General features: G+C 36.7%; 2 protein-coding genes across 3 annotated transcripts; one reads left to right on the top strand and one right to left on the bottom strand.

Annotated features, from left to right (window-relative positions):
• Nucleotides 1–4,392: 4,392 nt before the first annotated feature.
• LOC105644134 (FAD-dependent oxidoreductase family protein) lies at nucleotides 4,393–15,491 on the bottom strand. Of its 2 annotated transcripts, XM_037640116.2 has the most exons (12): nucleotides 14,990–15,490; nucleotides 14,749–14,898; nucleotides 14,409–14,623; nucleotides 14,226–14,296; nucleotides 13,945–14,107; nucleotides 13,117–13,306; nucleotides 12,366–12,524; nucleotides 12,149–12,237; nucleotides 11,703–11,905; nucleotides 6,314–6,551; nucleotides 5,637–6,076; nucleotides 4,393–5,469 (listed from the first exon to the last, which is right to left on the bottom strand). In XM_037640116.2, the coding sequence occupies exons 1-9, from the start codon at nucleotides 15,318–15,320 to the stop codon at nucleotides 11,810–11,812; spliced, it is 1,464 nt and encodes a 487-aa protein (XP_037496044.1). In that variant the 5' UTR covers nucleotides 15,321–15,490; the 3' UTR covers nucleotides 4,393–5,469; nucleotides 5,637–6,076; nucleotides 6,314–6,551; nucleotides 11,703–11,809. The 2 variants fall into 2 exon arrangements, with proteins under 2 accessions (XP_037496044.1, XP_020539383.1); XM_020683724.3 differs by lacking the exons at nucleotides 4,393–5,469; nucleotides 5,637–6,076; nucleotides 6,314–6,551 and adding an exon at nucleotides 8,474–8,980 and having other exon boundaries at nucleotides 14,990–15,491.
• Nucleotides 4,750–11,236, top strand: LOC105644143 (linoleate 9S-lipoxygenase 6). The gene is made up of 9 exons (XM_012229419.4): nucleotides 4,750–4,957; nucleotides 5,191–5,471; nucleotides 5,578–5,818; nucleotides 5,945–6,286; nucleotides 6,391–6,476; nucleotides 6,982–7,068; nucleotides 8,627–8,925; nucleotides 9,521–9,784; nucleotides 10,331–11,236. Exons 1-9 carry the CDS (start codon nucleotides 4,750–4,752, stop codon nucleotides 11,094–11,096), a joined length of 2,574 nt encoding a protein of 857 aa, XP_012084809.1. The 3' UTR covers nucleotides 11,097–11,236.
• Nucleotides 15,492–15,568: the final 77 nt, after the last annotated feature.

Below are 15,568 nucleotides of genomic sequence, written 5' to 3'. Positions count from 1 at the left end.
GTCTCAAATGTTTGATATTGCCTGTCGAATGGAATCCCCCTAGTTGCTTTTTGGGGATTTTAATGATATTTCTTATCCTTCGTAAAAAAAGAGGGGTGTTGTGGATTCTGTTTTTAATTGCAGGCAGTTTGTGGATAATTGGGATAGGAGTTCTTTGATGGATATGGGGTGCTCTGGATGCCTATTTACTTGGACTCGTACCATTTCAGGTGTAGGGGTTATTCAGGATTGGTTGGATCAAGCTTTATGTAATTCCGAGAGGCAGTGTGCTTTTTCGGAGGCTTCTATTATGACTTTGCCTAGACTTCATTCTGATCATTTTTGTTTGTTGTTGTCTATGAAGGGTTTTTCTCCTTTTCCTGTTAACATACCTTTCCGGTTTGAGGCAACTTGGACTACTCAGGATGATTTTAAAGCTGTGGTGGCTTCGGCTTGGGCTCGGCCTCACTTTTCCATTTCCGGTGCTCTCTCTAGTGTTCAGGAGCAGGCGTGTGTTTGGAACAGAGAGGTTTTCAGTAATATTTACTATAATAAACGTGTTTTACTGAGGCGTATTAAGGGTGTTTAGGTTGTGTTGCAACGATAAGTTTCTGATTTTTTATTGCATCTTGAGAAAGATATGCTTTCTCAGTATCAATTAATTCTGTAACAAGAGGAGCTTTTGTGATTTCAAAAATCTCGTAGTTCTTGGATTTCTAATAGGGACTGGTGTACTAAATTTTATCATGTTGTTACTCAGGTACGGTGGAAGAGGAACAAGATTGAGTGTCTACGGACTGAGACCGAGGAGTGGGTTTCTAACCCTGTTGTTCTTAAGCGTTTACCCTGTGATGTTTATAAGAAGTTGTTTTTAGCTGACTCTTAATTTTCTCCTACTACTTTTAATAATATTGTTTTTCCTCATTTATTAGAGGTTGCTATTGTTTCTTTGCAGAAGCCTGTGTCTAGGGACGAGGTTTGGGCTGCAGTTTCTAGTATGGGTTCCTTTAAGGCTCCTGGGCCTGATGGTTTTCAATCTTTATTTTTTAAGAAATATTAGGATATAATGGGTGATAAGGTGGTGTCCTTTGTTTCTCATACATTCACTTTTGGTATCATGGATCCCCAGATGGCTAAGGGATTTATTATTCTTATTCCCAAGGTGTCTACACCCAAAGAGATTACTCAGTTCATGCCTATTACTCTGTGTAATGTGCTCTACAAAATTATTATGAAGGTTCTTGCTTTGCGGGTTTAGCCTTTCATTGATAGTTTGATCAGTCCTTTTCAGAGCAGTTTTATTCCTAGATGGACTATAGTTGATAACATTGTTGTTTTTTAGGAGCTTCTTCATTCCTTTCGGTGCTAAGAGTAAGTCGGGTCATTTTGAAAGTTGATCTGGAGAAAGTCTATGACAAAGTTAATTGGGACTTTCTTCGGTTTGTGTTGATTTCTTTTGGCTTTCCTGGTTTGTGGGTTTCTTTGATTATGAGTGCCCTGTCTTAGTTTTCTTTGGCCGTGCTTTGGAATGGAAGCCCTTCGTCTTTCTTTTCGCAAACATGGGGTTTACGGCAAGGTGATCCTCTTTCCCCCTATTTGTTTGTGTTGTATATGGAGGGACTTTCGTTATTGATTCATCAGCAGGTTGTCAAAAAGAGTTGGATTCCTGTTTTTGCTTCCAAAGGTGGCCCTCCTATTAGTCATCTGTTGTTTGCTGATGACTTAATTATTTTTGGGAAAGCTTCAGTGCGGTAGGCTAAGGTGGTTCATGATGTGTTGGCTGACTTTTGTAGTGGTAACAGTCAAACGACTAATTTGGCCAAATCTCGCATCTATTTTTCTAAGTCTATTGCTCATGTTGTGTGGCTTAGAATTCAACAGTTGCTAGGGGTGGCGATTGCCTCAGATTTGGGCAAGTATTTGGGTGTGCCTTTGTATGGTCGCTCTTCTGTGTCTCAATATCAGAGTATTATTCAGAAGGTGGAGTCTCGGCTGGCTAATTAGAGTGCTCGGTTGCTGAGTCTTGCAGGTAAGGAAGTTCTTATTAAAACTTCTATTTCTTCCTTACCTGCTTATGTTATGAATACTAAGTGGTTGCCTTCTTCTATTTGTGGCACTCTTGATCGTTTAGCCCGTAATTTCTATTGGGGTTCTTCTGTGGAGCATTGTAAGATGCATTTAGTGGGTTGGAATTACCTTATTAAGCCAAGGTAGTTTGGTGGATTGTGATTTCGTAGTGCCCGTCTGTTTAATATAACTTTGTTGGGTAAATTGGGTTGGAAGCTTCTTGTTAATGATTCAGACCTTTAGGTTCAAGTTTTGTCTCTTAAGTATTGTTTGGGGCATTCTTGTCCTCCGGCTGTGCAAGTTTCTGATTCTAGTACGTGGAAGGGTATTATTCGTAGCTTTAATACTTTGCAGTCTCATGTTAGATGGCGTGTTGGGAATGGGCAACAGATCAGTTAGTGGTATGATTCTTGGTTATCGATGGGTCCTTTGGTGGACTTGTTAGAGACATTGCACGAGGTGAGGAGCATTTTAGGGTGGGTGTGCTTATTCGGAATAGTACCTGGGATTTTTCGGTGTTGCATACCTTTCTTCCGGATGATATTAAATGCTTAATTCAGCCTGTTCCGCTTCCTTTGGTGGCTGTTGTTCATGATGTTCCCTTGTGGGATTTTTCTTCTAATGGTGTGTTTTCTGTCAAAGCTACTTATTCTTCTTTGTTGTTTGAGGAGTTACAAGTGGATTATGGGGTTGGTTCCTTTTCTTGGATCTGGCGTGTTGATGGTTTCCCTAAGTTGAGTCATTTTTTATGGCTGATTCTTCATCATCGGCTTCCTACTATTTGCTTCCATTTTTTACGAGGTTTGGCTGCTTCCAATTGTTGTGGTCGTTGTGGTATTAGTGAGGATTCTCTCTTGCGTCTTTTTCGGAATGTAGGCTTGGTGGTAGCAATGGCGTTGGCCTCCTAATTTTTTTTGTTTTGGCTGATGTTATTTTGTGGTTGCAGATGAATTTATCTTGTCGCATGCTTAGGCCTTTTGGTGTTTCTTGCCATCATTGGTTTTTAGCTGGTATTTGGTGGACTTGGAAAGGTAGAATTTTGCATGTTTTTCAAAATGTTATTACTCCTTTAACTCGGTTAAACACGTGTGTTTATATTTGGTGGACTTGGAAAGGGAGAAATTTGCATGTTTTTCAAAATGTTATTACTCCTTTATCTCAGTTAAACATGTGTGTTTTTAAGGTTCCCTTGGATATTGACAATCTTCTGTGTCCTCTGTTTTGGCTGTTAGCAGGTGTAGACAGATTAGTGTTGCTTGGGAGCCTCCTCAAGAGGGTTAGGTGAAGCTTAATTGTGATGGTAGTACCCTTACTAACCCTAGCCTTAAGAGTGGTAGTGGTTTGTTTCATGATTTTAGGGGGAAATGGCTTGGGGTCTTTTCTCTCAATATTGGCCCCTTTTCGATTTTGATTAGGGAGTTGCCGACTATTCGGGCAGGTCTTGTTATTACCTGGGATCATGGGTTTCGGCAGCTTATTGTGGAGTATGATTGTTTAGAGGATGTGAGGTTAGTCCTTTCGGATTTACACCATGCTCATCCTTTAGCGCCACGGTCTTCGATATTCAGAATTTTTTGTTTTGTGATTAGGAGTGCTCTCTTCGTCATGTTTATTGAGAAGCCAATTTTGCAGCTAATCATCTGGCTAGATTGAGTCATTTTATTCCTTTTTTATTATATATTTGGGATTCTAGTCCTACTTCGTTATCCTTGATTCTTTGGGCTAATTCTTGTTGTATCAGCTTTTTGAGATAGATCCTTTCTTTTATACTCCTTTATGTAACCAAAAAAAAAAAGTATTACTTCAAAACTAAACCTAAAATCCTCCTTAGAGCACAATAATGTATAACCATCATGTTGTAATCCAGGAGATCAGTATAAGTGTTTATCGAGAGTTCGAAATTGCTTAAATCGCCTAAACTAATCTAAATCAATTTAAAATTAGTGTTTAAAAGTTAGTATTGATTTGGTTTGTAAAGTTCAAATAATAAACTATTGGTTCAATTTGCAGTTTTTGAATTCGAAATTGCTATATATATACTTCTGAAATTATCAATATTTTAATGCAGTTTTAGAATGGATTTTTTTTATTGATGAAGTATATATTGGGGGGAAATTACATCATTTGATAGGTAAATTATATAATTATTTTATAAAAAGTCAAAATGTAGAAAATTTATGATTCTTATGTGAACAACGAAGAGGAGTATAAAAAGTCCATGTCGTAATTAGTTATTCATTTCATGTCGTAATTATTTAAAAAAGAAAAAAAAGAAATACAACTATAATTTGGGACTAAGTTAAAAATATATATATATATATATATATATATATTTTATGGCCTGCATAGTAAGATAAACTCTAAACTTTTATTTTTAACCCAATACTATAATGTTACATTTCTTAAATCACCTATACTAAGTAAACCATAGAGGCAAGCAACGGATCAGATGCATTGTCGACACCCATAAGCTAAGAACGTACCTTTTCATGTCGACTATGTCACGTCCACATTGTAGCAATCTTGCCATGCCAAAATTCCCAAGACAACCAATGAGAAAAAGTTAATAACTCAAGGCAGACACATTTACTTGAACTCGTCAATTTATCAATTCCACAACCAAATTCCCCATAACTCAAATAAGAGAGATTTTCTGGGAGAAAAGATTGAAATAACAAAGAAAAGAACAGAGAAAAAAGGAACATGGAAACCCGTGGGCCATGCTCTAGCCTAGAAGGATGCATGAGAGTCCTCCAAAGCAAGATGACAAGTCACCACATTCAGCAAACTAATAATTCCACTAAGAAATACATTATCAAGGGAAAATTAGTTATTCTTCAAAGTCAAGGTCATTCAGCTCCTGGAAAATCAGCATCCATACGGATTTATAGCAGTACAGTAATTGATCCGAGTAAGTTCAAAATAATAGCAACATCAAGGAACCATAAGCTTCTTGTGATATAAATAATAACACAACATTGTTAGTCTGCTCAAATTGACATGACTTATTTTATTTTATTTTATTTTTGTGTAACTTATTGAGCAGAGTAACTTGACGAGTATCTGTGGAAGAATTGTAAATTTCCACTAAATACCAATAATATCAAAGTATTGCTGATCTTATAACTTGCATTGCCCTGATAGGCACGGGCAAAGGGAAGTTGAGTGAGAAAGCATACCTCAAGCATGGAAAGAGAAAGAAATATGAGGGCACAAAAACAACTGCTTACAAAATAAAGCTTCATGTTGAGCAAGGGTTTGGAATTCCAGGAGCATTTCTCATATCAAACCAACATAAGCATGAATTCTTCCTTGAATCTGCAACTCTTGAATTTCTTGAGAACCAGATCATCCACTTTGACTGCAGGTCTTGGGTATACCCAGTCCAGAAGACAAAATCAGACCGCTTGTTCTTCTCAAACACTGTAAGTAACAAACACAATTCATAAAAAAAAAATACTAAAGGTTCTATACTCCACGTTCCTACATTGTAATGCAACTAAATACAATAAATTGATGTTCTGTTGGTAGAGTTATCTACCAAACCAAACACCTAGTGCATTGGTGGAGCTGAGAAAATCAGAACTTACAAGCCTGAGAGGAGATGGAACTGGAGAGAGGAAGGAATGGGATCGAATCTATGATTATGATTACTACAATGATCTTGGTTGTTCAGACAAAGGTCAAAAACACATCAGACCAGTCTTGGGTGGTTCCAAATTACATCCATATCCTCGCAGGGGAAGAACAGGCCGTCCTCCCTGCAGCACTGGTATTCAGCCTTATCATTCAGGTCCTTCTGGGGACGTGAAAAGATTTGCCACCCTTTACTTTTACTACTAAATTTCATTGTTGGATTTTCACGTTTCTGTATGTGCTGTATGTTCACTTGACATAGATCCCGCTACAGAAAGCAGAGCAGAAATAATAAACTTGGATATATATGTACCACCAGATGAGCGACTTAGCCCCAAACAACTTTCAGAGGTCATATCAAACTCAGTCCAGGCTGCTGCTCATTTCCTTATCCCTGAGGCAAAATCCTTATTCAAACAAGATTCCAGTACTTTCAAGTCATTTGATGAGATAGACAACTTGTTTTTTAGCAAGAAAAATCACGCAGCCGAGGGAAAAGTCACAGAAAATTTGAAGAAATTGATACCAGATGAGCTTTTCAAAAAATTTATTCATGTGAGTAAAGAAGAAATACTAAAATTTCCATTGCCTCAAATTATAACAGGTAACGAAGTTTTCAACCTGCTCTTACAATTTATGAGTTGAAAGGATGTCCCATTTTTTATTTGTTTAAGCATTTATAGGTTCAATTTGCATATTATTCTTCAGAGAACAAATTAGCCTGGAAGGATGATGAAGAGTTTGGGCATCAAATGCTTGCAGGAACTAATCCAGCACGAATTCAATGCTTGCAGGTTTCCCCAACTTCATGGACTTCACTGAATATGACACCTTAAACCATTTATCCAGCTCCTCCAGGCTCCAGTTACCTGCCAGCCAATTTTTTTTTTCAAAAAGAAAAAGAACAAAAAAAAGAGATTATCAGTAGATTTTGTTGTTTCTATATTTAATATAAGATGAAGACAGGTTGCGCTAGCACATCAATAGAGGCACAACCTATCTAGGCTTATTATTTGCTACAGAATTCATGTTCAATTGAACACAATGAAATTTAATTTTCAATTAAAATTGTTGACACACAAATGCACATACTCACATGTGTGACTATATTATTACTGGAAATAAAATGATTTCTACTTGTTCTCACAACTTCATCATCAGCCAAGGCCTTCATTCATACAGTTCAGTATAAAATTTCCTCTTGCAATTAACATTGTCGTGTACTGTTAAACTATATGTCAGACATCACATTAAATCAAGAGTATTGACTGCACATTTTAATTTTATTATATCTTGCAGAGGTTCCCACCAGAAGGCAAAAATGGAACAAGTAAAATAAAGGCATCAGACATAGAGCACAACCTAGATGGATTAAATCTTATCGAGGTACCCAAATTACTTCAACTTTTGTTCAAATAACTCTCTCTCTCCACATACACACACACATATCACATGCCATTGAAGCAGCAGCCTAGTTCTCGAGTGCCTACTTAGTAGACAAAGGTCCAAATCCTAAATTTCCAATGTACCAAAAATAAATATACACATCACATTACGTGTGATCATACTGATAATAAACAAGTGTATTTAGGTAGAAGGTTAAATGCAAGTAGCAGACAAAGTGGAAAACTGCAAGATGTGTGAAAGTTTTATAGAAATTAGAAGCAACAGTTTGCATTAAATGCAAGTTTATAGGGTAGGAAATTGTGAAACTTGGTTGCCAAGAAATAACAAAAAACGACATTTTCAACAGTGAACTGGTTAACTAGGAAATTGTGAAGGGTCCTTGAGTAGGATCACATCACAAGTCATTGAACAGGATGATCTTCCTCAGGACAAATGACATTCGATTTTATTGTTGTTTCTCTCTCCCAAGGAACCTTTTTTGTTTCAAGCTAAAGCTCGTTTGAGGGAGCTCTTAAAACCTCTTAGCGAAATTCTAATAATAATATGCTATCTTTGTTTTACTAAAAATTGCTCCCAAAACAAAAAGTACATTGTTTAGTCTCACATCCAAATATAATTAAGACTTTTATTAAATAGTAAGACTACTAATTAAAACATCTTAATAATAAAACTTCCAAATTAAGAAAACTGCCGTAATAAGGCTGTATCAAAATCACTTGTTTCCAGTCAACTTCTTTCTACTGTGGCCCGCGTCTCACATATTAATTGCTTACAAATGCATCTCTAACATGAATAACTAAGAGAAGACATTTTCAAGTCCATGGATAGGATTTGTTATCTTATCCATAGAGAAGAAAGAGATTGAACAAGAAGATGATCATAAAACAAGAGCAAGCTGGAGAAAATGTGCTTGTAATACTAATGTATTAGAAGAAAATCAAAAACTGGTCAAGTTGATTGCCAACATTTATTGAAAGGAGATACAGAAAACCACATTTTAGGCCATAGAATGTTAGCTAAGCCCCATTTAGAGGGGACAAGAAAAATATTCATGTCAAAATTTAACCTCAAATTCCTGTCAGAACTTCAATTTCCTTCCTAGTCATGTTAAAATCAGCAAAACAGTCATAATTGCAATCATTAACTACATAACAGTCCATGCACGTGAACTATTCATGAAAATAGCTTTAAATTTCAGAGTTATGACAAGGATGCTGGATGATCTTAGAAGCCTCCAAACTCACTAATCAACAAGTTGCCATCATAAAGCACAACTTTTAGATCTCTCTGTCTTTCCATTCATCTCTCTGGATGTTATCTCACAGACAAATGCATGAGATAAGTAGAAGTAAGCCGACCAAGAAAGAAAAGGGAAATGGATGAATTCAAAGAAAAAGGGAAAAATGAAATTAACAGATTAAGACAACCACAAAGATTTTGTTTGTTATTCCAATTCCATATCTCAAATGGAAGTCTCAAAACTGTGATACTTTATCACTATTTGGTCTGGTTTTTCACTTCTAAATGTACATCACAGGCAATGAAACAATGGAGAATGTTCATCTTGGATCATCATGACTATCTCATGCCCTATTTAGGCAGAATAAACACAAAAGGTGTTTGTGCTTATGCATCAAGAACACTATTATTCTTGCGGAATGATGCCACATTAAAGCCAGTAGCCATAGAGCTCAGCTTGCCTGGGTCTCTTGAGGGCGAAGAGATCAGCCAGGTGTTTCTACCAGCAAGTCAAGGCACTGAAGCAGCACTGTGGCAGCTTGCTAAAGCTCATGTTGCAGCTAATGACTCGGCTTACCATCAATTAGTCAGCCATTGGTGAGTCAAATCTTTTGTTCATCTTTGCTCAAATTCGCACTATTTCTGGCACTCCCTGACCAAGATATATATGTTTTCGGTCAAATATAAAAATTTGTCCCTGAATTAATAGTAAAAAGTTTATTAAACCCAAATCTCCTATCTCAACCAGTTGCACACTTAAGTTTTTTATTTTTGTAATCAATAAGCATGGTTAATTCATTATCGTCAACCAATAATGTAACAAATATATAACTTTATATCTCCTTTCAACTTATGCTTGATGATTTATCTCATTATTCATTAGTTACAAACATAAAAGCTAAAGGTTGCAAAAGGTTGAAAATACAAATATAGGTGTAATATGTCAAAATAAAAGGTTAAGGACACAAACAAATTCTATTAGTTCAAATACAAAGTTATCTATTAGGCCAAATTTGGTTTATGCCTTTAGGGTATTTGGTTGGTACATCAACATGCATTAAATGACTACTAAATTGAAATTCCAAAAAAACTTAAAATCACACATATCATTACCATTAATTCATAAAAAGTAAGTGCATATGTGTTACATGATTTCTAATACTTTTCTTACTTATGATGTTTGCATTTCAAGGTTGCAAACCCATGCAGTAGTTGAGCCGTTCATTATTGCAACTAGAAGACAGTTGAGTGTAATGCACCCAATTCACCACCTATTAGATCCTCATTTCAAAGACACTATGCATATAAATGCGCTGGCTCGCAGTGTTCTTATTAACTCTGGAGGAATCCTTGAGAAGACACTTTTTACCAGTGAAATATCCATTGAATTGTCTTCTGAACTTTATAAAGTGTGGAGATTTGATGAACAAGCTCTTCCTGCTGATCTTATCAAAAGGTATTTCATTCTATTTCCTTCCATTATTAATAAAAAGATAGAATCAAAGTGATCCCTGGATAGGATCATAAATGTGAAATAAAACTATTTACAATCAGAGAATTTCTGGGTGATTATCTAGTTATTTTGATAGTCATCATGATCTATAATAAACCAAAGTTAGTTGGCTAAACGACAGTCCAAGAGAGTGTGACAATAAAAATTACTAGATTTGATGGTTAATCTAATGTTCGAAACTAAAGTTTTAAGTCAACTACAATGTTCCATACAAGAATTATATGCAGCAAATCATGTTGTCTAATAAAATCCCATGCTCATAGATTATTGGTTCATCTGATGACATGCACTCAAACATCCACACGACCATCATAAGGCGCACAAATATTCCATCATTACAGAGAAAGTGAAAAATAAAAACTGAACATACTAACATGACCTTAGCTGAAAGAAGTAGTTTTTTAAATCTGCATGAAATAAAATTGGTGAGACATGGACTCTTACGCTACAATCTACTTATATTATTCCATAATGGTTCGTGTTTTTCAGACGACTGGCCCTGAAAGACCCAGACAGTCCAACTGGAGTTAAGCTCCTCTTTGAGGATTATCCATATGGTGCAGATGGACTTGAAATATGGCGTGCCATCAAGACATGGGTAACAGACTTTTGCTCCATTTTTTACAAAGATAATGATTCTGTTAGGTCTGACATGGAAATCCAAGCATGGTGGAAAGAGATTAAAAATGTAGGTCATGGTGACAAGTGCAATGAGACATGGTGGTATGAAATGACAAATCTCTCCAATCTAATAGAGGCTCTAACAACTCTCATATGGATTGCATCAGCCTTTCATGCTTCAGTGAACTTTGGGCAATATGCATATGCCAGCTACCCTCCTAATCGTCCCATGCTATGTCGAAGATTCATTCCAAAGGAAGGGCAAAAAGAATTTGCTGAGTTCCTAAAAGATCCAGATAAATACTTTTTCAATATGTTGCCTGAAAGATTTGAGGCAACCCTTGGCATAGCATTGACGGAGGTCCTCTCACAGCACAGCTCTGATGAAGTGTATTTGGGACAGAGGCCACTAGGGTGGACTGATAATAAAGAAGTTCAACAAAAATTTGAGAAGTTCAATGAAGATCTAAAAGAGATAGAGAAGAAAATCTCTGAGAGGAATGGAAATCCTCAGTTTAGAAACAGATTGGGTCCTGCCAAGATACCATACACACTTCTTTACCCAGATACATCAAATGTCGGATCTACAGGAGGCATCACAGGAAAAGGGATTCCTAACAGCATATCCATTTAACACATCTTCATAGTACTGTAAACTTTAATGATAATCATAAATAAGAAGTGATTTGTCAACATGCTTCAGATAAAGTAGATCAAGCATCTGAAGCACCAATTTTCTGGTCTAAGCCCAACTACTTACATTCTTCAACAGAATATCAATTTTTCCTTTTCTTTTAATAAGAGCTTAGAAATAATATTACCAACAATCACAGCAGCAACATCAAGAACAAAGATTTGCTTACAGATCAACTAAGATCATACGTTCCTTATGGATATAAAGAAAACAAACCATGGGCCTACAGATCTTTAGCCTTAAGGCAATAAAATATCCTTCTAATCTAATGCTTGTCTAGCACATATAACCCTAAAAAGGAATGGATATCCAAACTGAAACATCTCAGTACATTGTTTCTTGAAATGTGCAACTTTGCAAGGTTAACAACAAAAAAAAATACGAAATAAAAGACTGAGAAGAGTGTGTGCTTGTGCTGTGTGCGAAAAATATAGATACCAGAACAAACAAAATTTATGAAAAAAATTAAAAATAAAGATGAAACATGTGTAAATGCAAAGATATACCAAATATGTCAGGTATTACAGCAGTAAATTTATTGCTTACCTTGAGGTTCCCTGAGAACCAGCTGCACTTTAAACATCAATATGCTTGTTATGTTAATGCTTCAATCTTCAATCTTCCATCGCTTCTCTTTATTGGCACACATGATATCAACAACATCGATTGTGAACAGCAAATGGTGCATGATCAATAGTCCCAGGATTACCCAACACCATATCAGCAACCATTTCAGCAGTACCCAAAGCCTGAAAAACATTTAATAACTCTGTTATATCTAAGATCTCATCGCTTTAAATACAGCCCATATAATTAGCAATTCTCATGGGATTAGAAAATTACAGAAAAGATAACAGGATCAATCACTACCCAGTTTAGTTTAAAAATGAAAGGATATAGCCAGATTAGCAACCAACATACACAAGGTAAAATAAGTCTTAGATAAACAAACTACTTTTCAATGAGAAAGAATGCAAGCAGATAATTATTACCATAGAAAGACCTCCACCTTCATGCCCAGTTGCAATGAGCACTTTTGAAAAATCAGGCACAGGCCCAATCACCGGTTTCCCATCAGGCACTGATACCAGTAAAATTTTATATTGTTACTTAAAAGGCAGTGGCTGAGAGTATACATTCCAAATCTAAAATAGTTATTTGGAAATTCTTTTGTTTTCTTCTTCGCAAGTTTCTATGATATAGACTTACTGTAAGGGCGTAAGCCTATTCTCAGTTTTCTGTTCATGATGAGATCTCCAAGGGACAGCTCTTTTAGTTTGGGAAAGAATTCTCCAGCTCGTTTCCATATATGACCAACAATGGACTCATCGACTTCAGTGCTAAACCCTGAAAACTCACGGCTGCTCCCTAAAAAGACAGATAGTAGAAGATGGTGAATTGGTGATATATGTATGTGTGGATATGCCAAGATCTTTTCATTTTAAAGATGTCTCATAATAACTGGAGAGAGAGAGAGAGAGAAAGAGAGAGAAAATAGAAGTATTTAAGATCAGCCTAAAAGGCACGCCCTTCTACTTACTAAATGCAACTAAAGGCATTAGCTAGCAATCTAGTAAAAGATCAGATGCACTTGTCATTCACTACCCAAATGCTATGTGCAATAAGCAAGAGTCAACAGGAAAATAAAACACATTTTTACTTTTAACTAGTTTGAGACTAAGGCTTGGTTGTTGTTGTTGTTTGATTTGACAAGGGAAAAAACTGGCATATGGTCAAGTCCAGAAACATGTCAGTTATGATGAAATACTGACCTTAAGTGCCTCTTGCCAAACCCAAGGAAAGCATTGCATGAACTTTCAATAGACACTTCTTAACATGTATCATTTTTCTCATAATTAAGAAAGAAACTAAAATGTACTGAAGATTATGATCAGGGATTAGGCTATTGACAGATACTAAGTTGCAATTGAAATTCAGAAGCGAGATAACATAATTTTACCAAGAACAAGGTTTCCAACAGAGTCCATTGTCGCTGTCATCGAAACAGACAGGGTTCTCCCATGATCAACAGATCCTGATGCTGAACTTGAAGTTTTCATACCTGCAGCTCGGTGACCAACATAACCTGCCTCCATCAGGCCATGATTCAATTTTAAGGAACTAAAGTTCTCAAGCACAAGTAAGTGACCCTGTCAGGAAATCAGGTGTAAAACAGGTCTTATATACAAGATTAAAAATGCATCATAGGAAAAGAACCATCAAAATAAATCTAAGGACAAAGCCCATAAAGATCATCATATCCTTGATGACTATAATTTCCTTCTAAGGAATATTAGTGACACATTAAACAACCACCATTCCCATCAACAGGCTCCAACATGAACGCAAATATACACATCTAGGCATATTTCATTACCTTACAGGATGTGGAATAGCAGTATATCTACACAATAGCATCAATATTTAATATCTAACGTAAAGACCACTTATCGCAAAAGTCAGACATGGCTCATCAGTCAACTGTACAAGTTTTAACTAAAAAAGGGACCCAGTTATTGTGAATTTTTTCCAAATTAGCTAACCATGATTTACTTAAATAATTTCAAAAATTAAACCTTCTTTTTTTTTTTTTTTTTTGTTTTTTTGGGGGGGGGGGCGGCGGCGGGCAGAGAGGAAGGAACTGAATACTAAATTTGGTACATGTGATTCGAGACCCATACATTATAGGAAGGGGGAAGTGAGTAAAGTAAACAAAGAAGGGGGCTGAAAATCTAGTTAAGAATGCATAAGTATGCAATGAAAAGTTGGTTGACATCCTAATACCAACCTTCCGAGGCTTAACAGGGACATGTATTGCCGTATCAGAATCGCTAAAAAGATCATGCATCAAAGACCCACTCCAACAACCAGCTGCAACAACAATGGCTTTCTTACTGTATAAGGTAGTCTTGGAAGTTTGAACAGCTTCCACCTCCCCAGTGCTTGAAGATCTGAGTACAATTGCTAATCTCAGAAACTAAATCACCTCTAAACATGAAAGCTATATATATTTGCACGTGTGCTTGTTTGTACTCGAGTGCAAACGATGAAAATAGTATGACAACAAACCTCAATAAGCTTGTCACTGGATCGTGATAGAACTCTGCATATCTCCCTTTTAATGCAAAATGTCTATTACACTACATGCATCAACCGTATTAAACATTAATTCTAACCACATGTGATTTAAATAAGCATTAGTTCCTGAAAAGAAAAGCATTGTCGTTTAGTTGAAATAAATGTAAACTAGACCTTTTCGATAAATGCAACAGCTCTTTGAGCATCCAATTGATAGTCATCTGGCAGAAAGGCAGCCCCACCAGCTTCCCCAACCTCTAGTGCAGGTTCCTCCAATTTCAAATCATAACTAGACAAGTAATCTGCTCTTAATCCAGCTTCAGATAACATCTTCACCTTCATTTTCAACACCTTAGTTTCTTCAGGGGTTTTCCCCACTAACAAACTTCCTGAAAATTACAATACCACCGCTATATTGTCAGTTTATACCAATTCAAATCAAACAAAGTCACAAATTAAAATAAAATAATACCAACTTGTAGAAATTATGAATAGACAAGAGAAGGTACAATACCAGTCTTCTTCCAGCCCAACACCTCTAATGGATTCAAGCCTTGATCACGGATGCTCTCGGCGAACATCCTCCACAGTTCGTGGCTTCGCATTGTAAGCGACCACGTGTCACTCTCCGGTGACTTGTGCGCCATCCATATATAGCCTTGCCCTGTAACCGCCGCCGAATCCCACGCAAACAATCAACATTCTTCTTACTAGCTTATAGTTCAGAAAATAAAAATTAAGAATAATCAATTAACCTGCACCAGTTGCACCAGAGCACGGGACAGCTTTATCGACGACGGCAACGGATAGGTCCGACCCGACTAGGAGCTGTCGGGCAATAGTTAACCCGATAATACCAGCACCAATTATTACGACATCGTAAGTATGAGTAGAAGCTGATATAACGGGTTGGGTTCGGAGTTTTGGGGCATTGTGATTTGATATTGAAAGAGTTTTGCCGGGCAATTTGGAGCCAAAAAAGCTAGTTTTGAAAGGGACGGTACATGAATGCCTGCTTCTTGGAAATGAAACGACGTCGCGGTTATATGGATTGGAGGGTGGAGTATATAGCGAAATCGAAGCCATTTTCGTTGGACAGTTTTGTAGTGATCGGAGAAGGAACAAGCAGGGGATTAGCTACCAGCCCCTAAGTAACCTAACTAGTGAGAAGATCGAAGTCAACACAGCAACAGGCGATGACGCTTCCATTCACAGAGACACTGCTCTTAATCGCCGTACAGTTTGATGGTAAATTACATTTTCATCCTTGGGTTAATTATGATTAATATAAACAGTTGTATACTATACGATGATTAAAAGACAATATTGGTTGA

The sequence above is a fragment of the Jatropha curcas genome, chromosome 3 (genome assembly GCF_041381405.1).
Source record: "Jatropha curcas cultivar XTBG-Jc1 chromosome 3, XTBG_Jcur_1.0, whole genome shotgun sequence".
NCBI classification, from domain to species: domain Eukaryota; kingdom Viridiplantae; phylum Streptophyta; class Magnoliopsida; order Malpighiales; family Euphorbiaceae; genus Jatropha; species Jatropha curcas.
Note: the sequence above shows the minus strand (reverse complement) of the source record. Positions and strands in the feature narration are given on the sequence as shown.